The sequence below is a fragment of the Mixophyes fleayi genome, chromosome 9, assembly GCF_038048845.1.
Source record: "Mixophyes fleayi isolate aMixFle1 chromosome 9, aMixFle1.hap1, whole genome shotgun sequence".
NCBI lineage: Eukaryota > Metazoa > Chordata > Amphibia > Anura > Limnodynastidae > Mixophyes > Mixophyes fleayi.
Window position 1 is genome coordinate 120,042,038 of NC_134410.1, and position 27,370 is coordinate 120,069,407.

The window sequence follows — 27,370 nt, forward strand, 5'->3', positions numbered from 1 at the left end:
ATTTTTACTGTATTAAATAAAGTGTGTGTCTGTGTGTTCTGCCCCTTAGTCAGTGTGTAACACCCGGCGGGTGTCTGCATATATCACCTGCTCTCCCTGGACTTAGACCCCAGACACTCAGTATCACTGTCAGCAGCATCTCCTGATCTCTCTCCATAGACACTGACAGCAGCGGGATCCCTGGTCAGTAGCTGCATATTGTACGATGTCATCTCCGCCCCCTTCTCTACTTCTATTATCAGCCGGCTGGACATAGTGTGCGGCCGCCACATCCAATCATCTCCCTGACATGTTGCCGGGTCGGGGAGCCAATCAGCGCTCCCCGACCGGCCATTTAAACTTTGGCGCCGCCCCGAGCCCTGATTGACTGGCGGCGGCGGCGGTGTGTGGCCAGCAGGACGCAAAACGAGCTGACGTCATCGGACGCCGGCGTCTTTGAAATTAGTCTGCGGCGCTGGTGAGTGAGGAGAGAGGACGGCTGTGGTGCAGCAGCAGCAGAAGACCGGCGGCAGCTCCTGGAGGACGGCGGCGTCAGGAAGAGGACCTACGCCGAGGTAACGGGAGGACTCCCTGGATCAGGGCACCACCTCTCCCGGGCCCGCGCCCGCATTCTGTGACATAATCTTTTCTGGGCTCTGATCTTTCTCCGGGCATAAAGTCCGAGCGGCATCCCAGGCACTAGGCCTGAGCACAAGTTAGCCTACAGTGCCCCCCCTCCCCTATCTTTGGGCACTAGGCCCATAGCCAGGAAGGGGGCTCAGCCCCGCAAGCAGGGCACAGGGCCCTTAGGACTGGGCACTAGGCCCATAGCCAGGTAGGGGTTCCAGCCCTGCAAGCAGGGCACTAGGCCCAAAGCCAGGTAGGGGTTCCAGCCCCGCAAGCAGGGCACAAGGCCCTTAGCTAGTTAAGACTGGGCGTTAGGCCCAGTAATCAGGGAAGGGCGCTGCGATCGCACTGAAGTACGGTGGTGGGGTAACTACAGCCGGAAGCCACACCTCTCATAGCAGTCCCTTGGGATCGGGTGATTACCTCCAGTGTTGGCCAGGGAACCCGCCCTGGTGGGTACGTGGGCTAGCGTCGAGGGACCGCACGGCTATACGGCGTGCAACAGGACAGGCTGGTGGAAATGGCGGCCAACGCGCTAGAGAGTGACGCCCAGCGTGCCAGGCTCCTCTGCACCCCAGACCAGCGGAAGACGTTACCTGACACCTTGGAGATTTTAGGCGATCTGTCCGCTTCGGCGCTGCGCAGACTGTTTTTCACACGGTCCCAAGGGGAAGATGAGACTATCCTCAAGTTCGCTCTCGCCCTTCAAGAAGTGCTAGTGGAACTTCGGAAGAAAGATGAAGCGGGATTTGGCCATTCCGACCAGCTCCTGCGGGACCACTTCATCTGTGGACTCCGGAATATCAAACTCCAGGAGAATCTGGAGCATCGCGTGTGGATGGTGGAGGAAATGTCCTTTCATCAGGCACTGACGAAAGCGCTCGCTTGGGACATGGATGAGCGTTCCCGCTCCACTGCTGTCGCGTCCCAGCTGGCACAGGCACCTGTACAGACAACGGCCTTGGAAGGGTGCGTCCGAGATCTGACCGACGTGATTCGGCAGATGAGAGAGGAGATGGGGCAAATGAAGAAGGAGTTGGCGGAACTAAAGAGTGCCCTAGGAGAGCGGGAGAATGCCAGAAGCGGAAAGAGGGACGGGCCGCGATGTTGGCAGTGCAGACGCAAGGGACACTTGGCCAGAAGTTGTCCCGAAGTGGGATCCCGGTCGCCTTTAAACTAGAAACCTTTGTGGTACAGGGACCTACCGTAGAGGAAGCCGACAAAGAAAAGCAAATCGTCATTTTGGCAGAATTGGTGGCAGTGTCCCGAAGTCATGGCTTGCCTGCAAGGCCACAATCAACGGTGTCTGTTGGACACCGGATCACAAGTTACTGACTTCGTCCTATTTCACCATCACCTACGACAAGAACGGACAGGAACCTGGATTACTCTCACGGCCGCTAATCGTTTACCCATTCCGGTTGTCGGAGTCGTGTGGATGGAGGTGGAGCTCCTTGGGGAAGCAGAGTATCATAGTGGTAGATAGCCTGGAATTACAACACGGACCGCTAATTCTTGGAATGAACATCCTGCAGGGATTGGATCAAGTGTTGTGTTCGAAGAAAGGCCCTTCCTACTGGAAAGAACTTCTAGGTCAAGCAGCAGGCTCTGTGCAGAGTAGGAATATATAGTGTGCATTGTTGTACTGTATTGTGTGCATACGTAGGTTGTGTTTCCTCTTCAGGAGCAAGACGTCAGCATCCTGTGGGAGGTAGGCTCTGGTGCCCGGTCTGTTCACTGGCCACACTCGAGGCCTGAAAGGGGCAAAGGAGAATGGGCAAAGCACCACGCCAGATGAGAAACCATAATGTAATCTTCCCGCCCGGTAAGTTCCTGAAACCATAACCATAATGTAATCTTCCCGCCCGGTAAGTTCCTGGAGTACCCGTAATGTTCCAGAGTTGGTGATTGGGCTCCTCGCTGGCATTGCAGTTCTGGCAGTGCTACTGACGGTTCCAGGTGGGAACCACCAGACCCAGCGGTGTTTTGCCAGCAAGCGTAGCCCTGTCACCTAAGCTGCTGAGTGGCCCTCACTACTGGTGAGTAGTGTTTGGGCGAGAACGTTCTCTGTCCCAAATACTCGCAGCCCCAGTGTCCAGGCCAGAGTAAGACGGGGTGACGGCAGGCGGAATTGAGCGACTGTCTCCGTTCCTGGTCGTAGCCCCGGACAGCCCCCTTCCCCCTCCCCTCTCCCTTGGTAGTCACGGCTCTTTTTTTTTTTTTTTTGGGTCTCGCCTGCAGGAGAAAGCGGAGCGATCGTACCGAAGTACAGTGGTGGGTTAACTACACTTGGAAGAAGCCACACCTTCCGTAGCAGTCCCTCTGGATCGGGTGAGTACCTCCAGTGTAGACCAGGGAACCCGCCCTGGTGGGTACGCGGGGTAGTGACCCCCCCACACATGTATATAAGGCACTCAATATCTAAATAATTACCAAGCACTCCCGTTTTTTAAGTAGTTGGGTCAAAATAGCATAATAAGTATTTGGGTCAATACTAAGTTGTTTGCAACAATAATACACACAAATTTCTCCATCATCACACTGTGCCCCTTCATTGTCCCTTTTGTACATTCATGGGGCCGGACTAACCCTCAGGCATCCAGGGTGCCCTTGAAAGTGCTCAGTGGCATTGTTGGTTGGTGCGGGGCGCCCTCGGCCCGATCAATGCTGCTGAGCCTGTCACTGTAGTCCTTCCGCAGCGCTCAGTAATCGCCTTACTGAGTAGATCTCGTGAGACTGAGATCTCCTCAGTAAGGAGCTTACAGCGCGCCGCGGAAGGATTACAATGACAGGAGAACAGAGGTAAGCGCTTGGGACGGCAGGTGGCTCATGGGGGAACTGAGGCCCCCTTAGCCCAGGGGCCTCCATTCCCTTAATCCAACCCTGTCCTTTCATATACACACTGTGCCCCTGCACATTAACCCCTTCATCAGTTTCCCTTGTGTTACACTGCCCCTGTCATCCTCTGTTTTTAGTACCTTTTTACTTGCTCTTCTTTTCTTCTGTCTTCTTGTCTTCTGGCTCCTCCCTGCACTGCTCTTCACTGAAAATGTCTGGCCTGAAGCCATCACACCCGACAGTCAGTGCAAACAGGGCATAGAGGAGGAGAGGAAGGGGCCAGTATCTTTTATGTAATTAACCTTTGAACTTTATCTAACAGGGAACGGTATTACAGCTATATAGATCAGACATCTGATAGAGCCACGATCAGATGACTCATTGGTAAACTCAGGAAGGAAAAACTTGTTTTCTGCTTGATACATCCTAACATAGATCTGTGTTATCAGACACTATTACATTAAATCATATAAACAAGATCACTTGATACTGTTACACCTACAATGAGAGCAGATCTGCTTCAGGCTTTTGTGGGATTACATAAACCTTAATCTGAGATAAATGTGAGCAGCAAAATAAATATCTTGTTTAGGTGATATCCAATGATGTTTCTTACACAGTTACTATTTTTATCACTGCTCTATATTTTACTTGCTATTAAAATGTGCTATTTTCTGCATAAATAAATTCAATTTTTAATAAAGTTAAATGAAGATGTGCATCCCAGGTACACAGCGGGATGAATGCTATAGTGTCAATCTGGGCAGCGTGATGAGTGTTACTGGTAAGACTGTAATAACGTAGTAGGGGGCGGAGTCTGCTCTAGAGCCCGGAACGAGCACCCAATCAGCGAGCTCTACATGGCACAGACCTGGCTGTTTATCCCAGATTACGTTACAATAAAATAGTCTATGGTTAATGCACCTCACAGCCTTCCTAATCAGATTTCATTTATATTATAATCTCAGTATAGAACATTTTAGACCAATCATGTAACATTGATATTACAGCCTGATAAAGACAAACATAAATGCACTGTATGAGTATACATACCGTCGAAGTCATATGATTGGATGAACAAAAGTATATTGGTTAATGTTTTACCGTGTGATCGCGGTCAGTATTCCACGCTACACGTGGCATGGCGCGATCGCGCGGTAAAATACGCACACACACTCTCCCACTAACATTTAGTTATTAATATAATTCATATTGGTTCCATTCCACAGTGATTTATGAGCAGATAGTATTTAGTTTATTATTAGTTTATATATTATGATTATATGTACACTTTAGTGTTATTTGTGGTTCAGGTGCAGGAAATGTGTCATTCGAGGAGGAGATCGCACATTGCATACTCTAGTTATTGATGGTAGGGAATAAATGATCAGAGTGATACCAACTGTAAAATGCTAATAGACTAGTTGAAACTGGAGTTTCAGCTGGGACTGGAGTGGCTGAAAGTGGTGAGAATAATGTAAAGGTTAACAAAGGGGAGACATCCATTATACTGCAACAGCATTTCCAGCAACTACTGTATTTTTCGCTCCATAAGACGCACTTCTTCCCCCCCCCCCACCCCAAAAAAGTGGGGAAAAAAGTGTGTGCGTCTTATGGAGTGAATACTGCAGAAACTCTCCGTTGAAACACTATTTTGATTCAATCCGGCACCCTTAGACCGGAAGTGGAGAGATTTGCGTTCCACTGTGGAACGCAGTGTATCCGCAGGTCTCCGTTAAGACGAGCTTGAACGCTGCGATCATGCCGCCCGTTCTGAAGGAGGACACTCGATCCCGGTCTTCTTTTGCCAGGCTGCATTCTCACGCATCTACAATCATATTTAGCGTGAGTCCATGTTTGACATTTACACCCGGAACACGGTCTTATTTTCTGAGTGCTTTTGTATGTGTTTTTCTGTTTTTATTTGTGTATCTCTGGTCTGTATGGCCATTTTGTTCAGCCATTAAATTTTAGATTATTACCTTTCCCTATTTCCAGTCATTTATGGGACATTTCCATTATCCCCCACTCTGTTACTATTCTAGTATCATTTTCATTCGTGTTGCATTTTTGATTATTGCATCCTATCCATCCGATTTAGTTTATAGTTTTTTTCATATTGCAAATCCGCTGACTGCCACCCCCCCCCCCCCCTTTTCTCTTTCCCTTTCCTTTTGAGGTTTTATCCCAAGCAAGTGTGGACATATTGAGACTTTCTGATTTGAGCTCCAACTGCCATTTGAGAGACCTATTCACATTCATGTGAACCACCAGCCTTTATATTGCTATGTGTGTGTAATCATACGAAAGATTTATTATCATCCTTTTTTGTGCCAATACCCACTGTCAATATATATTTATTAAAAATTTTATTACACTATTTGGTTCAGAATACTAGGTGTGTCTTATGGTCAGGTGCGTCTTATGGAGCGAAAAATATGGTAGTTCAGAATATAGTGATTTGGTAGGCTTACATGTCGTTCGCACAACCGCAGTTCCTAATGGGAAGGCGGACAAAGATGATGAAGTTCTCTTAAAACATGTAGCACAACATGATCCATGGACTAGGTCTGAAATGTTTTCAATTCTGTCTGATTTCCCTGATCCTAGAAAAGATTTGGCTAAATATCAGAAGTTTATTAGATATTATGGTAATGTGTACGAGCCAACTAATAACGATTGGCGAGTAGTGTTGAAGACCTGTCTTTCTCTCAATACTGATATACAAAAGTTTATTAAGGATTGTATGTTGAAGGATAGATGCTCAACAGAGTGTGATAACCATGAAAATATTAAACGCATAATTTCTCAGTTGGCCATATACTTTCCTATGGTAGTGGACTGGAGTAAAATTTTTACTATCAAACAAAAGGATAGCGAAAAGGCAACAGACTATTTTTCCAGGGCTCTCATAGCGATGGCCAAATACACTGGGGTATCACATATAAAAGATAATGTACACTACAGGGAGGTTGCTGTTTCGGTTTTAATGGATGGCCTCAGGGAAAACTTGAAAAGAAGGGTGCAAACTTCATTACCATACTGGAAAGGAATCACTGTAAGTGCTCTCAGGGAGTCGGCTATAGGACATGATAGAAGTATAAATAAACAGAAAGAGACACTAAGTGATAGGGTAATGATGGTAAGTATCCCAGCACTAGAGGGACTGCACACACGACCACCAGCATACAACCGACATAACAGGAAACATAGAATATTGAGATGTTACAATTGCAGAGAAGAAGGACATGTTGGGAAGGATTGTAGAAAAGAAAAACACAATCCTAGAGGAGGGTCACATAGCCACCCACAAAGGAGGCGTACACAAGTCTCAGAGGTTTCCCAACAGTTGATTGCACACCTCATAGCAACTAATACTTAGAGGGAGAACTATAGCCAACTCAAGAAGTCATGTCATACCTATAGTCCTACAACCAGGCGTGGTAAATGTTAAACTGTGGTAAGTAGTAGTGTGCAGGTTTAGAAAGAAACTAATTTAAAAGTATACTTTGTTGTTATTGCTTGTTTGTTTTATGTGTCATATGTTTGCTTTCCTGATCGCTGGCCGGTGGTAAAAAACGAGAATGTTTGTTTCGTTTGTTGTTTAAAGATAACTATCTTGTCTTTTCTTCTCACAGATAAGGGTAGACAAAAGAAATATAGATTAAGTGATTAAGGGGGGGTGGGATAGAGAAATAGAAAAATTACTCTTGAAAGACAAATTAACAATGGATCATTGGAACACTTTGTTTTAGGCTGCAGTGACTCATGATAATATGTTTGGCTGAGAAGCATTATAAAAAAAAAAAATGAAGTATGTACATAGTTTGCTCTAAAATATCATTTTATGTAGTTCAGATAAGTATGGGTCACTAAAAGTTAATTTTCCATTTCTCTATTATAAGTCAGGAAGTCCGTCGCAAAGGTATATAGTTATGGTGATACCGAGTTCTTAATGAACAAATGACGGACGACACTGGATTGCACGGTTGATGTAAGACCCCCTAGTCAAGTATGGGGAGGGGTCATAGTTTAGTAAATAGCCAAGGGGATTAGTGGAATGAATACAGCCATTTTCCCATAGTGTCCAATCCAGTTGTCATGTTTACTGTAAAAATCCTCCCTTTTTCTGCATTTCTATTTGTTTTCAAACCCTTGTATTCAAATCTTTCTATTCTTATTATTCGTTGCTCTCCTATTTTCTCATTCTTTACATCTATGCTAGTATCTCTTTCTCTTCTCTTGTATAGAGATACAAAAAGACGTAGACACGGTCTCAGTAATGGGGCTAAGACATTTTTTGACATAAGACGGACTCAGGGATATACACACTAGATTGACATAAATTACAAAAACAGTTAGGGGTTTGTTTTATGTGTATAGAAGCTGCTAATTTTAAGCAGAAAGGTTCTGTTTTGGAAATACGATTCACGTTTTTTATAGATCGCATATCTGTTTTTGTTTTTTCGTCTCTGGCCTCCTGTACAAAGTGTGCCTTTATATTTATGCACAAAGGGTGGATGGATCGCTAGAGGTTAGACATACAGATATGCATCTCTGTGTAGAACATTGGAGCAGGATTTTTGCCACAAGATACGACATAATTTGAAACCTTAGAAAATGTAGAATTTTCGTGTTTTATATTTTTCACTGTTAGGCAGACATGTACTTGATACTGTTATATTTTGAAGAAAGTGTTATAGAAATAGACCCCTTTGCCCTTCTCACTTAGTCAAGTAGCTGAATGTGGGGTACTGAAAAATTCATGTGAGTTGGCAGAGGAAAATCGATTGATATACATTGGTCTTCAGCATTTTTCTAGTCTAGGGGGCGACGTTGAGGTGACTGAAAAATCTTTTTATAGCAATACCGGCACATGAGTAGGACACTACATAGAGGACTTGATACAGTGACACAGTTGCCAACTGAAGTAGCTGCTAGTAAAATCCACACTTACACACACGACTATACTGTCACACCAGGGCGAACATAGCTGTCAAATAGACAGCAGGGTTTTATGTGACAGCTGACAAATCTATGTTTTGTTTGTTTTTTGATTTGTATTGTTTTTGTTTTAAAATGTGAACACATGCACGCATACACATATTGGTTAATATATGAAGATTTGTGTTACCTGAAGAATAAACTGTCTGGAAGGTGAAGAGATGTGGTGAGGAGTCTGGTGGACCCTGGAGAGATGGACAAGGTAGACCAGTAGCTCCCAGAAGTGTATCTCCCAGTCCCAGAGGAGGCAGCAAATGGTCTGGCTCAGCTGGGTACAGAAGGTATGTGCAAGCTGGTAAGAGTATACTGGGGTGCACCAGACATTTCTTCTCAAGCTAGTAGGACGGCAACGTCCTATCTTGATTGAGAGAATGTCAGGAAGATAATACCAATAGAGCCATCCCATATCCCTCCTGCAGATGGGGTTTTCTCCAGGTAAAACAAATCCACGTCATCCAATTACCACCTTGCAGGTTCCTCAAGTATACACTGGTGTACTGATAAAATATGTCTAGGTAAAGGTGTATTAAAATGTGTCTAATGTATTACTGTGTCACACTTAAAGCTTTTGTTATTTAATGTGATAGCCCTAGAGTTATAATAGGTGATAGGGGTATTCACATTATTGATAATAAATGTATAATGTATGAGTAGTGGTAACAAATTACATACTTTTGATTAGCCACAAACCAGTGTGAACATAAAGTAACGGTACTAATTAGAACGAATTGAATAGAATGAGGGTTGAAACTTGATTAAAGGGGCTGATAGCTTTGGCCACTAGTCCTCCCCACTATCAAGATCACTCCTAGGCTGGCTCTTATCCTGTTGACTTTTGAAATGTTTTTTTACTTCTCTTGGGAGGAGTTTGTAAGTGAGAGACTAGTTTAGACCTTGAGAGGGAAGGTAAACAGTGAGACAGCAACCGAGAACGTTCAAAACACTGTTTCCTGAAAAGTCACACTAACTGTCAGGATGTTGGACCAGGAGAGTAAGTTGTGGAACAGTAATTTCCTAGGCTCAGGTTATTTGACAGACAGGTACCAGGTGTAGGCTACCAGCATCACGACTTCAAGGGTAGCAGAGACACACTGATTCCTATTCCACCCACTGCAGAGGGGCCAACACTCAGAGAAGGGTCCAAGGGCACTCATGAGTCTGTTCTGGAAGGCCTCAAATGCAGTTAGTAGCACCTGAGCCAAAGGCTAAGACAGTTGTCCAGCCAAAGTTGTAGTTTTTCCTGTTTTGTGTTTCTCTCATTTCATTCTCTTCTCAGGACGGTCAATTATTTTAATTATTGGCAGGTGACAGAGGCTGGTTCAGGTAATGATATTGAGGAGTTGGGGATGAAGGAGAAGTTAGTAGCACAATCGGTCCAGCCAATAACTCTATTCAATTCAGGGGTAAGGGAAAATTTGGAAACCCTGGAGCTTGGAGAAAGTGTGAGGGGCTATTGTCTGAGTAGTATTACGTCCGTAAGTACGTTGACCCCATAGTTGAAGTGAGGTACATCCAGCGATGCCAGTCCAGTAATATCTGGACTTGAGCAGGCATCCTTGAGAATGATTATCATTCTTGGGTGGGTAAGGTTTTAGACCAAACAAAGTGCTGCGCGTGCTCTCACGTACCTCAGTGATTATATCGAGTAGGACTAGTTCTCTTTCCACTAAATATTCTTGAGCTACCCGAATTATGGGGGGAGGTCACTAGGGGAAAAGTAGGACACCTAGGTCCCTTAGTCTGGAGTCTCCCAATATTTTGCAAGCCGATCACTGTTTCACGTACAAAGAAACCTGAGTATTGGGAGACTGGGAAGAACTATCAGACAATAGTCCGCCCCACAAGTGTTGAAGAAAGGAAATGTTGATATTATTAGAATGTATATTGTAACTCAGGTTTATGATGTTATTGGTGAACATGAAATGTTTAAATGTTGTCTGAGCTTAAAAACATGCTTTGGTCGGATGAACCTGTCAGACATGAAGAACTGTAGTAGAGTATTCTGTATAACTGATACATGTTGTATTGTACTCTGTACCCCTCCAAATAATGTATTACATGTTTTATTGTACCCTTGAGGGGCATACAAGAAATGGTTATCTCCAAGCTCCAGAGGTGTACGGTCTATAGTAAAAGAAGAAATTGTTTTGAGGATTAAGACTCTCTTATGATAACTTGTTTAGATCTACAGACAGCGTAGTCATACACCAAGGGGGACTTGCATTACAGAGCAATGAAACGTGGTACTGAGATCCTTCATATAAAATCTTTAAGGTGATAGTTTATTATACTATCAAAGGGTGGAACTGTAGAAGTTGTATAATTGGATGAACGAAAGTATATTGGTTAATATTGTTTTATTGTGCCATTGCACTCAGTATGCCACGCTACACGTGGCATACTGTGATCACACGGTAAAATATGCACGCACACACTCGCACTACAACTTTTAGTTATTTATATATTTCATATTTATAGTGATTACAATCCACAGTGATTTATGAGCAGATAGTATTTAGTTTATTATTAGTTTATATATTATGATTATATATACACTCTAGTGTTATTTAAGGTTCAGGTTATAGGAAAATGTGTCATGTCTGGTACCATTTTAATCCCCTATTCATCAGCAGTTGTCCGGTTCATTCGCCGAAGAGATCGCACATTGCATACTCTAGTTAGCGATGTTAGGGAATAAATACTTAAAGTGATACTGACTGTAATGTGTACATAGACTAGCTTAAACTGGTTTCTGGGCGGGAGAATCATCTGGAATGTTGACCCTCAGCCTTAGAGGGGGTTGTTTGAACTAGCCTATGACCTGTTTACACTGGACCCACCTGAAGTCTGGATCTATAGAAGCAAGCCACGTCATCTGCATTGTTCTCTCTGTAACACTGAATGTATATAATATAGCTGTGCTCCTACTGGCTTCAGTCATTCTCTGACCACAGTATTCTAGAGTGAAATACTGTTCACTGGTACCCGTGGGAGCGCAGGTAGCACAAGCGAACGTGGCGGTATGTATTTATCTTTTGGTATTGGCTGTACTGTATTATAATCATGTATTGAATTGTTAAATTTTGCATCTGCTAAAATAAATTACTTTGTGCCTTCGAAACGCCACACAATCGCTTGGGCAATGCTTATTTGAAAACAATAGAATTACTTTAATAGCCCAGATCGGAGGTAAATCGTGTATAGTGTGTACACAGAAATTGACAGACTGATTTGAAATTCAGTCAATCATAAAATCGTTAGAAATAACAAATTGGTCTAAAGTTTTTATAGTGTGTACCCAGCAGAGGTGATAGAATATCACCTACAAGTGGATAATGAGGTCGATAACGGATAGTAACAATATAATCATCTATTTATATAGCACCACTAATTCCACAGCGCTGTACAGAGAACTCAGTCACATCAGTCCCTGCCCCATTGGGGCTTACAGTCTAAATTCCCTAACACACACAGACCAAGAGAGACTAAGGACAATTTAATAGCAGTCAATTATCCTACCAGTATGTTTTTGGAATGTGGGAGGAAGCCGGAACACCCATAGGAAACCTACGCAAACACGGGGAGAACATACAAACTCCACACAGATAAGACCATGGTCGGGGTTAAGCCCACCTGTGACCTTCTTGTCAGGGTGAAAGCCAAGGGCATCTCCCATGTTTCTTTAGCATTCTGCAACATGTAACCACCACATGGCATTATCTATGTACAGGCTGCAGTATTGCCTAAAAGAACCCAATCATCTCTGGGGAGGTTGTTCCAACCAGATTGTTTGCAGATTGACTCCTATTATCAACGCAGAATCTGTCCTGAAGTGGAGGAAAGTCCAGTCTGGCAGGTGGGAGTGTGGAGCATTCTGGCTCCACACTGTGCCCTAACCCTCTGCTGCCAATACGATGTTCCCCTCCTGACATCAAGTAGCTGAGAGGTTTGGCAGGTCTGTCAGGACCTAGAGAAAGTCCCACTAAATTCTTATTATGGATGAGATCATAGGACAATTCTCCATAAATGACAACAGAGTAAATATGATCCAGCAGCCAGGTCTTACTATTATACAGTATATTTACAGCAAAGTTCCGTGTATCAGCCACACTGAGAATAGTTTTGTTCTTCTTAGAACACATCTTGAGCTCCAGCACAGCTGATCCTGAGATGGTGACAGTGAAATGACGGCCGCAGCGATACTTAACAGGCTGGGGGCAGTAGGAGAAAGGGGTTTGTTTTTTCCCATTCTTAAATATGAGCAGAGTCCTCCAACAGCACAAAGTAATGATGTCTCACTGTCAATGTCACAATGGAAGATTTTGGTGTTAAATGTACCACTATGCAAAAAAAATGTTCATACAGATAACGTATTATAAGAGGGGCAATATCGCCTCAAACCCAGCCATGCTTTATCCATTTATTAGCCCCTATCTGTTGTATAATTAGCTGTAGTAGAAATATATATGTTAGGTGAAATGTATGAGAGGAGTCCACTGGGTTGATTGCTGATCTATGATTTAGATATATTACCATATTGTATGTGTACATCCCTTATCCCTCGGTCATAATGCTAATTAGGATGATTCTTCATGGCCACAATCTCCCTAGTGCCCCATTTGTAGAAATAAAATGCACTACAGAAGATATTTTAAAGACGAAAAAATCTGTTTCTTTATTCTGGACATCCTGTGCTCAGCAGGAAGACACAAAAACAATACTGAGTTACAGAGTCCTGGGGGACCTTATGGGGGTGACCATCGTCCCTGCAGTTTTGATGCTTTCAGTGGCAGTCGGTGTTTACTGCACAGACCATCGTTGAAAGGTTATGTACTAACATGGCTTAAATCTATGTCCTCCCACTCCCCCAACAGCTCGTTTTCAGGATTGTGTTAATCATGCACAGGTGACTTAGTCTTCATCATCATCATTTATTTATATAGCGCCAACATATTCCGTAGTGCTTTACAATTGGGGACAAACATAGTAAACTAATAAACAAACTGGGTAAAACAGACAAAGAGGTGAGAAGGCCCTGCTCTCAAGCTTACAATCTATTGGACAATGGGAGTTTGACACATGAGGTTAAGTCTACATTTGCAGTCGGCCCATCCAGACTGCAAAGGTAAAAGTGACTCATAAGCTAAATGATCCTGTCGCACAACAATGTTGGTCAGGGGGTAGTTGTATAACAGGTGGTAATTGGGTAATGTAGTGAGGTTAAGAGGGTGGTTGAGGAATATTATAAGCTTGTCTGAAGAGGTGGGTTTTCAGAGAACGCTTGAAAGATTGTAGACTAGAGGAAAGTCTTATTGTGCGAGCGAGAGAATTCCATAGAGTGGGTGCAGCCCGGAAAAAGTCCTCTAACCAGGAATGGGAGGACGTAACGAGTGTGGATGAGAGAAGCAGATCTTGTGCAGAACGGAGTTGCCGAGTTGGGAGATATTTTGAGACAAGAGAGGAGATGTATGTTGGTGCAGCTTTGTTGATGGCCTTGTAGGTTAGTAAGAGTATTTTATATTGGATTCGGTAGAAAACAGACAACCAGTGAAGAGACATACATAGTGATTCAACAGAGGAATAACGATTTGCAAGGAAAATCAATCTTCCCGCAGTGTGCAAAATAGATTGTAGGGGGTTGAGTATGATTTTGGGAAGGCCAGTAAGGAGGGAATTGCAATAGTCAATGCGGGAGATGATTAGTGCATGAATTAAGGTTTTTGCAGTGTCTTGTGTGAGATATGTGTGAATTCTAGAAATGTTTTTTAGATGTATGTAACATGATTTAGATATAGAGTCAATGTGGGGAACAAAGGATGGGTGTGAGTCAAGGATTACACCTAGGCAGCGAGCTTGTGGGTGGGATTTATGGTCATGTTATCAACAGAGCTAGAAATGTCAGGTATGCTCTTGTTGGTGGGTGGGAATATTATTAACTCTGTTTTACAAAGATTAAGTTTAAGTTGGCGAGAGGACATCCAAGATGAAATGGCAGAAAGACAGTCAGTTACACGGGACAACACAGATGTCGAGAGGTCAGGAGAGGATAGATAAATTTGGGTATCATCCGCATAGAGATGACACTGAAATCCAAAAGGAACTTATTAGATTTCCAAGAGAAGCGGTATAGATAGAGAACAGCAGAGGACCTAGCACCGAGCCTTGTGGTACTCCAACTGATAGGGGAAGCGGAGCAGAGGTGGCCCCAGAGAAATTAACAGTGAAAGAGCGATTAGAAAGGTAGGATGAGAACCAGGATAGAACAGTGTCTTGAAGCCCTAAGGATTGCAGCGTTTGTATGAGAAGAGAGTGGTCAACGGTGTCAAATGAAGCCGAGATGATTTATGATTTGGGGGCACTACTGTATGGTATAATATGATTTGTGGGCTCTATTGTGGCATAATATGAACTGGGGCACATTGTGGCATAATATGATTTGTGGGCTCTATGGTGGCTTAATATCATTTGGGGGCACGTGCTCCGGCATGAGGGAAGGGGGAGAGTGTTACTATAATGTGGGAGATAGGCTATTAATTTAATGCTGGAGTTTAGGTGGGGGCCATTTATTTAATTGGTGCCATTTTATTTGTGGGGTGATGTGGGTCACTTTAATTTAATATTGGGGCCTTGCAGTTTAAGAAGGGGTGATAGCACCTTTAATTTAATGTCTGGGTGGTTTGGGGGCTATTAATTGAAACTAGGGCTGTTTGGGAAAAAAAATAACGTCTATTAATGTGAATATGAATTATTTAATGGCAGTGATGGTTGCGGGAAATAGGTATATTTCTTAAACGTACGTGCTATTTAATTTATTGCTGGGGTTGATCGGAGGCAGAGAAATAGTCTTATCTATTAAATGTGAATACTAGTATTTTAATGTTGAGGCTGGAGGGAGGCCTAATTATAAAACATGGGTTGGAGTTTTTTAAATTACATGGACTCATTTTCTTTCCCAAATAGGGTCTCCAACATTCCAGGATCCAGACAAGCAGCAACTAAAGACACCAACAGCCACATGTGATGAAAGTGACAAGAACAGGTAGGAATGAGCAGGACAGTCTGCCAACTGTCCTGAATCTGGTGGGGGAGTCCCGAATTTTGGTGACTGTCTCGTTAAGTAAGATTTTGTCCAACTACAAGGACAGTTGGGAGGTAAGTCCCGCTTCACACTGTACTGCTTGTGAAGGCAGAGCAGCCTGCACCTAACAGTAGTGCACCTGTGTATTTGTCTAACATTTGTCTAAAATTATAACCAAGTTACATAATAGGGGCCCCCTGTCTTAAATACCCCGGGCTCCCTGAGTTTTAATCCAGCTCTGGTTAGCAGGAGGGAGAGGATAGCTGCTCCCAGTCCCTGGATAGGACACAGCCTGCAGAGCAAGCCGAGGAGCTCTAAGTCTCACAAGATTTGGTAATATCATGAGACTAAGCGCTTCAATGCTCACTCTACAGGAAGTTCCCACCCTTATGGATGTGAGCAGCACCAGAATCATAGATAAGTACAGTAGGCTGGAGCAGAGCCGGATTTAGACCTCACGGGGCCCTAGGCAAAATATTGGTGTGGGCCCCCCCTCCCTGAACCAATCCATAGAACTATATTTTTTTTAGCATAGCATATACCTCTATAGTTAAGTAGAAGGGTAAACTATGCGCCGCTGCACATCACGATGCTCCCCCTGCATCACCATGCGGCCCCTCATTACTGTCCCTCTCATCACACTGTGCTCTCCTTTATCATCACACTGCGGCCCCTCATTACTGACCCTCTCATCACACTGTGCTCTCCTTTATCATTACACTGCATCACACTGTGGCCCCTCATTACTGTCCCTCTCATCACACTGTGCTCTCCTTTATCATTACACTGCATCACACTGTGGCCCCTCATTACTGTCCCTCTCATCACACTGTGCTCTCCTTTATCATTACACTGCATCACACTGCGGCCCCTCATTACTGTCCCTCTCATCACACTGTGCTCTCCTTTATCATCACACTGCGGCCCCTCATTACTGTCCCTCTCATCACACTGTGCTCTCCTTTATCATTACACTGCATCACACTGTGGCCCCTCATTACTGTCCCTCTCATCACACTGTGCTCTCCTTTATCATTACACTACGGCCCCTCATTACTGTCCCTCTCATCACACTGTGCTCTCCTTTATCATTACACTGCATCACACTGCGGCCCCTCATTACTGTCCCTCTCATCACACTGTGCTCTCCTTTATCATCACACTGCGGCCCCTCATTACTGTCCCTCTCATCACACTGTGCTCTCCTTTATCATTACACTGCATCACACTGTGGCCCCTCATTACTGTCCCTCTCATCACACTGTGCTCTCCTTTATCATTACACTACGGCCCCTCATTACTGTCCCTCTCATCACACTGTGCTCTCCTTTATCATTACACTGCATCACACTGCGGCCCCTCATTACTGTCCCTCTCATCACACTGTGCTCTCCTTTATCATTACACTGCATCAAACTGCGGCCCCTCATTATTGTCCCTCTCATCACACTGTGCTCTCCTTTATCATTACACTATATCACACTGCGGCCCCTCATTACTGTCCCTCTCATCACACTGTGCTCTCCTTTATCATTACACTATATCACAATGTGGCCCCTCATTACTGTCCCTCTCATCACACTGTGCTCTCCTTTATCATTACACTGCATCACACTGCAGCCCCTCATTACTGTCCCTCTCATCACACTGTGCTCTCCTTTATCATTACACTGCATCACACTGCGGCCCCTCATTACTGTCCCTCTCATCACACTGTGCTCTCCTTTTATCATTACACTGCATCACACTGCGGCCCCTCATTACTGTCCCTCTCTCACGCTGTCCCCCTCCTCTGCCCTCTCTCACGCTCCCTCTCACTCTGCCCCATCTGCCCTGCGGCAGCCATAGAAAAAATGTTATTTAATGTGTGGACAGGTGCTGAAAAAATGCAAATAGACACACACAACTCCGTACATTTGCATGTAGTATGTTAAGGGGGATAACATAAAGCTTAGTCAATTTGCATAATATTCTCCTAAACATGTTAGGCTCCTAGATTTATGGCCAAATAAATTGTTCCAGCATTTGATAAATAATTGCTAAATAATGGCTTGAATTAGACTAAAAATCTTGCAGAGAAAAAAAAGATGGCAAACAATTCGGGAGGGGTTCGGGTGCCGCGAGTCGGGGGAGGGGCTGCACAAAAAAAATTATTAATTTTTTTTCCTTTCTCTTGTCCCCCCCCATCTGGGTCCCCCGAGAGCCGCTAGGTCCTAGGCAGGTGCCTAGGTTGCCTAGCGGTAAATCCGGCCCTGGGCTGGAGGTGTCATAATGTGCCTCGGGGGATGGCGTGATAAATGTAATGTTTTATTATAATGTATGTATCAATGCCCCATGTTGGCCACACCCACCACACAATGTGGTCACGCCCTTTTCGGCATCGACGCTGCGCGGCACACGGTTTCTTTCTTGCTGAAAGTAAGGTGGGCCTGTGTACTTTAAATGCCAGGGCTGATTTTTAGTCCCAGTCTGGCCCTGTTGGAAGGTCTGGGTCCACTTTACCTGGTGATGAGACTGAAAGGTCTGAGAAGTCCAGTGGATGTTACCTGAGGACAAAGCTTTGACAAATGATGACCCTACATTTATAATTGTCACTAGAATTCTTTGTTTTATCCACATTACCTATTTATTTTCTATAGTGTTTACTTATTGAAGGTCAGCGAGATACATAATACATAATAACAAATACAGTATTACTTCACAGAATATAAAGAGAATGTCAGAATACTACAAAACCGACAAGTCATTTTTCTGCTGGTATCCACATTATTTATTGATACAAATTATGTTTGGCAGCAACAAATAAATACCTGATACATGACATACATACATGACATACATACATGACATACATACATGACATACATACATACATGATACATGACATACATACAGGGCTGCTGCTAGCATGTCCGGCGCCCCTCCCCTCCTGCAGAAAAACAAAAAATTGGGCTGTGAAGATACCGGGTTTATCTGGCCCAATTCTACCCACTTCATGCTGGCTGGCCACTCACAGTTGCCTTCCTATGCCAGGAAAGTCTACCCAGTACCTTCTAGGATTCGTATGGTCATTCAGGCAAATGCAGTTACAAAAACACAACAGTACATTTATTGTCATACAAACAACACTAGAATATGTAAATAAATTCCAGGCAGGTTTACCGCATCATCTGTCCCTTACCCCACTAGCTTAAGGAATTCTAGTCACCTGGCTGTCCAGACTTCACAACCCATGGATCTCTCTCAGCTGCATATATAGACTAGTAGAGAATGACAACTCAAAACTAGATCTTGCACTCTTCATGAATGAAATCCCAGAATGAACACCGCCTCCCCCCTGGATTGGCTCCTTATATCTCAGGTCTAATTTCCACAGTCTTTCTCCTCCCTAGGCAAACCCCTGGGTCTATTCTTCTTAACCATTGGTCAGTGCAGGACTAGGGGGTTTGGAGAGGGCAGTGAAGATGAGCTGTCCTTCCACAGACGCCCCCCTGCTGGGATGCAGGCATAATGTCTGGACTAGTCCTAAGGAGAACAATTGATACTAATTGGCTTCCCCTACTTACAAGGATAAAGGTAGCAGTGAGCCCCTCCTAAAATTAACCCCTTACACTACTTTGTGATGTCACAGAGTCCCCAGCTGTTCCATGCTTCCTGTAGAGGAAGGAGGGGGGGGAATGAATGCAGCTCCAGCCCTCTCACCTGTATCCTGGACACCACCTGATCTTTACCCATAACCCTCCTGGCTTGACTTTAAGGACAATGAATAACATACTCCTGCCACATCTTCAATAAACAATACGCAACATACATATTTACACTGAGCTACAATGTCCCCTTAGCCACAAGTTATTGGACAATGCAGTTGAAGTCTGGTGAGCTGGGGAACAAAAGCAAGAGCTATAAAAAGTACTTGCTATAATCAACATTATGTGAGAAACGAGAAACAGAATGGTCACAGGGTTATCACACTCGTTTCGTCACATGCGCCCTCCTCTTTTCTTAATTATTTGTTCCTTCAGTAATGCTTTTTTTCTTTTAATACAAATTATATAATACTCTTTAATAGAGAGAGTAATACAAATAAATACATTAAACAGCAAACATTATCATAAGAATAATATAACTAATATAAATTATAAATGAAATTAATATGTATTCTTTGTCATAACATTCTACATTTTTGGCAAATTAGTTTGTTAGGAAAAAAAAATCCTTCATCACGCTGTGCCCCCTTCATCACGCTGTGCCCCCTTCATCACGCTGTGCCCCCTTCATCACACTGCCCCCTTCATCACACTGTGCCCCCTTCATCACGCTGTGCCCCCTTCATCACACTGTCCCCTTCATCACGCTGTGCCCCCTCCATCACACTGTGCCCCCTTCATCACGCTGAGCCCCCTTCATCACGCTGTGCCCCCTTCATCACGCTGTGCCCCCTTCATCACGCTGTGCCCCCTTCATCACGCTGTGTCCCCTTCATCACACTGTGCTCCCTTCATCACACTGTGTCCCCTTCATCACGCTGTGCCCCGCCCCCTTAATGTACATTATTCCCAGGTCATCCAGAATGCAGCAAAGCCACCAGTAACTATATACATAGTATACATACATTATTGCCTTAGAAGGTAAAGACAGTTTCCACTTTTGTCCCATACTCACAATCACATCATTCCAGGGCTCAACACAAAATGTGGGATTATTAGGGTCAGTAATCCTTTATATCAGTTTTACTAAAAAACATGTCCAATCTTTTCTTGAATCCATCTACAGTGTCTGCTGATACCAGTACTTCTGAGAGCATTCCAGGATCACTGCTCTTACTGTAAAGAACCCTCTTCTCGGTTTCAAATAGGTTTGTTTTTTGCTTCCAAACATAACGGCTGACGTGTGTCCCTTGCAGTATTCCAGTACTGATCAGGTTCACAGATAATTATTTATTTATTTAAATCTCCACCGTGAAATGTCTCACAGACGCCTTGAATTCCCCCCCATGACACCAATCCCATGTGATCTTTCGGAGCCAATCGGCACTCTGAGCTGAAACCAGCAGCCTTACAGTGTGATGATGTCACATGGTCTCAAGAGCACAGTGCTCCTGCCATTTACATGGGATGTTTACACGTATTAAATACCTGCCCAGAAGTTGCCCAGCTTCATGTAGACATGTAAAAAGACGAATATAGAAGAAACAAGATGGAACATATGTTCATGTATGTGTTATATATTTATGTTTGTGTGGTTCTGTAAAGGAGATGTGCGCTCTTGAAGATTTATTGTGCAATGTGGTTTTCTATATGCTCAGCTAGAGGATCTCTCCACGGTCATAACCACCTACCACATGCTATTTTCACCCATGGGGTAAATGTATCAAACTGCGAGTTTGCCAGCGTGTTGAAATCTCGGCAGTAAATTCAGGTTACGCAAGTAGCGTAGCGCATACGCAATGCGCTACGTTAATTGCGTAAGCGCTAGATACTATAATATGTGATTTCCCCACTAGCGTGGGAAAATACCATAATACAGTAGTTAGCTCTTACGCAAACGGCGTAAGAGCATTGCGGCTAGGACCTCCTACTAGGTAGGAGGTGTTTGCGGGGCCTCAAGTTTTTTATTTTTATGAACTTCAATCAAGCCTAAAGAGTCGGGATGTTACAAATATGTGCCCCTTCTGGGTGTAGAGTTCCTGTTGGAAAAGATTCCCTTATGGAGGTATAAATGGCTGGGACTGGGGCAAGCCGGCAAGATAGATTTACAAATACTTAAGGACAGGACCAAGCAATCAAGAAAGAAGAATCATCGGTAAGTATTTGTTTTTTTTTATTTTTAATAAATAGTGGTGGTTAACAAGAGGGTGGCTAGTGTCTTTATTGTGGGGTTTTTAATTTTAATAAATGTATGTGGTTTATAAGAGGGTGTTGTGGCTTTGTAAACTTTTTTCTTTGTGGAACTACAGGGCCCAGCAAGCCAGGGATGTCAGGGCATGTTGGCACTTGTGGTTCTCCAAGTGCCAACATGCCCTGGCTGCCGTGGGTATGCTGGTGCTTGTAGTTATACAAGCACCAGCATGGCCACACAGTTTTTGGCAACCTGGCTGGCTGGGACTTGTAGTTCCACAAACAAAATTGGTGTCAGTTTGTTTTTTTTAACCATTTAGCGCCGTATTACCCTACTACCCACAGCCCAGGGGTAGTAGGAAGAGCCCTAGTGCTATCAGCACTGGGCTGGTTCTTTCTAGGGGGGGGGGCCCGCTCGTTTTTTTCAGCGGACCCCACTCCCTAGGGAATCCAGCCCAGCGCTGAACAGCCTAGGGTTGGTTAGTCATTATGGCAGGGGGACCCCTGCCGCGTGTCCCCCTGCTATAGTGCCGCCAACCCTGGCTGGTTTGCCTAGTGCTGGCAAAGTGAAAATCGGGGGAACCCCACGCAAAATTTTTCCCCGATTTTCACAGGATCAGCACTAGTCAGGCAGCACTAGGGTTAAGCATAAATAGTGGGGGGACCTCACGCTTTTTTTTAAAAAATAACTTTTATCTGTTCTTTAACATTTTAACACTGCCAGGGCAGTGTAACAGTGATGTGTTTGTACAACACGCTGCTATCAAGCAGCGTGTTGTATCTGGCGTGTTTAGAAGCAAACTCTCCTGAGTTTGCTAACTCGCAGCTTCATACATTGGAGACTTGTATAGCTGCAGTGGCAAACAGTGGGGAGATTGATCTCTGGCGATTTTGCAAGTAGCGATTTTGACAGAAGCAGAACTCTGGCAATTTGGTATGAAAACTCAGCTTCATACATCGGCGAGTTTCAACTCTCCTGAGAAAATCGCTGGAGTTGCAAAATCGCACTTTGATACATTTACCCCATGATCTCTATTTACATAAATAACCCCCCTGAGCCTAGTCCTACTTAGTCCTAGGTGATTACCCATACCCACCTTTGTGAGCAGTCTGTTTAGGTATCCGGAACGGTACATCTGGCACATGACCAGACCCAGGACCAGGACCAAGCAATGGGCAACAATTATACCCGTCCAGCTGCTGCCTACGAACAATAAATTCAGCACATGAAGGTCTTATGGGACTTCTTTATTTATGAGAAATACGTTACTAGTATAGATCAGATGTAGTGGGAGCAGGTGGGATAAATCACATCATATATGTCATACGTTAGTATTAGATGTATATAGGGGACAGTGCAGAGAGATGGGATATAAGCAGAGGTCTGTACCCCGGCCATGGAGAACCATCGGTCAGATTTAATATAATCTGCAATCAATTACATCTCATGATCTACACAGTACCTCACTGTTTCCACTATTCTAGGCTGAACGGTCAACAAAATGTAAAATAAGGGGGTTGGTCACCATCTGAGGACTCACTTCTTTACTTATACCTTCCTGCAAGTTTTACCAGATGGCGTTTTATATTTCTTTTTTTTCCAAACTTTGACAGAAAATTGGACGAATGTAGACAAGTTTACCAGTTGTATTTAATAGTAATCGCTCTTGTGTGACCCACACACTAAACAAGACGCAGACAATTAGATAACAAATAAAAGGTTTGAATGATGGGATCTGTGTGTAGATAGTTTTTAGTAATCTAAATCTTTGTTTGGTATTATTAGAGTACTTGTTATATTAACATTACATCAGGAGTAGAGTTTGAGACATCTGAAAGCTTTGATATTTTAAGAATTCAGACCATAAAGAGGATTTCATCCTAATACAGCTCAGAGGAACCAGTTATATAACGTCCAAATACACCCATTGTACCTGATAGTTACATGCAATGCAGGTATGTAGCCCATTAATGTACTTACCTGTAGGAGCAGGCGCTGTGGTTCCTGCAGATACCGGGATTGTGGTAGACGGTGTAGTAATGATGACAGGTGGGGTTGGCATTATCACTGCACAGAGAACAGGAGGATGGAGAGAAAAACACATTACTAGAAATCCAGATTACATTTTACAAGAATTAAGTCACCATCTGATTGCACTATGTAGGATCCTCCATACAATCATATAGTCCCCTCTGTCATCTGTCACATACCAGTCAGTAGGTACAGACACGTCCTGGGATCAGTGTCAGAAGCTCAGTCCTGTAACATCACTCAGCAGCTGCACAGAAGCTACTTGTTGGGTTTGGTATTAATGAGCTGAAGTAAAAAACTAAATAGGTTTTTCAAGGAAAAATAACAACCTTTACCATTATTAAAATGTATTGTATTGGGGCAATATGTAAAAGACACAGGACATTGTTTGTCCACACTCCCTACACACAGCTCAGCTCACAATGTTACAGACCATGCTCCAACACAGTACAGGGAAAATAAATACAATTACACACACAATGTATTCCTGGGCTAAAGTAGTCCCAAGTAATGAAGCTGCTACAGTCCGAGGGGCCAATTGGATTACCTTGAAGACAAACTCATTAACCCCCACAGGACCATGTTTCTCCAACATGTTTTCATATTTTCTCTACAAGTCACTTTCAACAGAATTAACTGAGCTTAGCCAACTGAAATTCAGATTATTCTTTTCTGTTTGGTAGCATATCAGTAGGATTTATGTTTTTTTTTTTTTATTTGGATATTACAGGGAAAATGAGAAAAAAATAAGGGGAGCACGTAGCCATAGTTTCACCACTTGTTATTGTTTTGCAGTCAGAATACATTTAGCCATATGCTGTATATTGGAGGTTTTCTATGACTATAGGAATTCTCACCCGCTGGAGATGCAATTCGGCTACAGGAAATGTTTTCCGTATGTGGTGGGATTGTCCCAAACTCCCTTCATATTGGCAAATAGTTTTTTGTATTTCAAGGGAGATAACAGGGACAGAGGTGACAGTAGATCCACAATTTTGGCTTCTTTCTCTTCCTACTTCACACTCTAATTACAAGAAATCCCTCCTCAAATGTAAATAATACCGCTATGGCACTCATTCCGGTGGGTGCACTGAAAATCCCCCTCACCGCCTGCCATTAAGGAACAGTTTGGCAGTATAGATTATTACTGTCCATGGATAGCGTCACCTTAGCGGAGGTAGATAAATTTCCCAAATTATCCGCCTTTTGGTTCACAGATACTCCCACCTATAAATCTTACTTTCTACCTCATTCCTGACCCCCTTAGAGATGGATAACGAATGGATATTAGCTCCTCGGAAACACTAAACAACTTCTCCAGACTGAGCTACAAGTTACCATATTGTCTCCAGGCTCATACTGTTCCCTCCCCCAACTTTCTGACCATATTTCCTTTATCTGGCCCACCTGCTCCGTTCTCGATCCCACCTTCCCTGTTTATGCTCAGTCTTCCTGCCCCCCCCCATGCTTTCTCTTTAAAGTTATATCACATGTCTGTATGTTGTCATGCAATTAGGAAGTGGAAATTGTAAGTATTGTTCTTTTGTCTCAAATATACTTTGTGATGTTACTTACTTTGTGACTTTTGGTTGAAAAAATTGTAAATAATATTCTTATATCTATAATATAAATGTCTAGTGGCGTGAGTTAGTCTGTCTGTGTGTGTGTGAAAAATATAAAACCAAGCTGCAGCGCCACCTGCTGGGCGGAGTTATACACTGACCTACTAAATTCTTAGTGTGTGTGGAAAAAAAAAATTCAGAAAGGGCTGAAATTTGGTATACTAAGATGTTTTTAATTTGTTAATTTAATTTGTTAATTGTTTAAAGTGTTTATAAAGATTTAAAAAAAATATATATTTCTTGAAGGAGAAGTGACAGTTGGGAGTGGTTGGTGGTTGCCGGGGGTGACAGTGGGGAGTAGTTGGTGGTTGCCGGGGGTGACAGTGGGGAGTGGTTGGTGGTTGAGGCCTGGGCTATGGCCCAAATGCATGACAAGAACCTTTTTACCACCTTAAGTACCTTGATTTGACTAGAATGCATGAGTATCATGCACGGGTTAACTTGTATATATATATATATATATATATATATATATATATAATTTCTTTTTTTTTTTGTTCTCAAATGCCCACTTGGAAACAGTGATATAAATATATATATTTATACACAAATACACTTGTAGGGAATAGTGCTGTAGTTGTGGAGCAGGGAGGGATGTGAATGATTAAATATGCATATTGGACCTCATTTAGAGTCGGACGCAAAGTCCGTTTTAGGCGCATCTAACCAAAAAACACAACCGCGCATGTGCAGAAAGCCCCAAATCCGCCTGCATCTTGGACGCAATTAACACTTGCGACAGCTTGCGACTCACTACCAGAGAATGGGAGCAACACGGATTTGTGAAGCCGTGACCATATAAATGCATCCTAGTCGCAGTGAGGCGCAGACGCAACACACGTCAAAACAGGGCTAAAGCTGTGCGGCAGGAATTAGGTGGAGCAAGCCTTAGCTAGCTGCAGGAACTGCTCGCAGCTCGATAGGGTATTAAGAGTGGGACGCAAATGGGGTTGCTTGCACTCATAATACCCTACCAAGCTGCGGCACACTCCCACTCCTACACTTCCTAAACGGACTTTGCGTCCGACTCTAAATGAGGTCCAATATGTACATGTTATAAGTAATACTGTTGATAAAAAGAAATCCTTTAAGCACACACACACATATTCATTATATATACAAATAAAATACAGACTCAAAAAAGTTTCCCAGGATAACAGAATACTGCGCACGGTTTATGAAATTCCTTCCAATAGATGACTCTGACCTTCTATGGTGTAATTCACTTTAGTTCTGTTCCCCCCTTTATCGATTCTGGTCACCTTGCAACACCCGGATAGCAGAACGTTGTTCGGGATCACACAGCTCCCACTGATCTCAGCCTCTTTTTCATACAATTTTGTAAGATTACCATTCTCCAACCTACAGTAAAATCGGCGGCTTTGGCTGATAACAGTACGGTTAACATCAAGGTCTCCGGCAGTCAGGTCCATACATAGAGCTGTACGTGGAGATACAGGGGATGTCTTCTGTGTGACAGGCGGCGGAGCACCAGCTGAACAAAATAAATAAATTATATTACTCATTTTCTAGACAAAAAAGATATGTCATTACCCCAAGCTTTAGTAACTTGTGGTGGTACTACAAGTCCCAGCATGCTTTGCTGGGCTGAGGCTGCGGCTGCAGAGCCATAGGCAGGAAGTAGGGGAGGGGGCTTAGGACCCATCAGATACAGCTTATAGAGTACAGGACACGAGGACTGATATCACCCTCAGCCACCCACTCGGGCACCTTCCTAAACTAGCATCTATCAGTGTAACACCCGGCGGGTGTCTACTTGTAATATTTACAGCCCATCACCCGGCGGGTGTCTGCAGTCACACATTACCGGCTCGCCCCATGCCTAGGACACAGACGCACAAGACCAGATGGTACATGATGCCGATACAACCAATGTCCACACAGCCGCCTGTAGTGTATGGAGCTGGATGTCAGCGTACATAGCACCTGCCGGCAGCCAGCCTCTCCTACTGTCCCAGGTAACACATCTGGCTGCGACCAATCAGCGACCAACACCTCTCGTGTGATACTTAACATTCTATAGAAGATTCAAAGGGGTATATTTAAGAAATAACGGTATTGCACTATCGTGCACTTACCGTGTAATTTAGTCCACGATGTGTCCAACTCAAATTTATTAACGGTGCATCGCAGCAGATATCATTGAACTTGTTGTGTTAATGTACTGAAGCTGGCGTACATCATAGGAAATGCAGGTGAAACTTGTGTTCTTCGTTATGTCCAGCTCTGCTCCGGAGAGCAGAGCTGGACAGCGCATGCGCAGGGAGTGATCTTGTGATCCCTCCCTGTCACAGCCTCAAGCTCTCCGGACGGCACATGCGCAGTAGCATGA

At 43.8% G+C, this 27,370-nt stretch overlaps 1 protein-coding gene across 1 annotated transcript; it reads right to left on the bottom strand.

The window, feature by feature from the left end:
• Positions 1–20,234: 20,234 nt before the first annotated feature.
• LOC142101874 (uncharacterized) lies at positions 20,235–26,894 on the bottom strand. The gene is made up of 5 exons (XM_075186304.1): positions 26,846–26,894; positions 26,225–26,512; positions 23,345–23,431; positions 22,461–22,567; positions 20,235–20,393 (listed from the first exon to the last, which is right to left on the bottom strand). Exons 1-5 carry the CDS (start codon positions 26,892–26,894, stop codon positions 20,235–20,237), a joined length of 690 nt encoding a protein of 229 aa, XP_075042405.1.
• Positions 26,895–27,370: the final 476 nt, after the last annotated feature.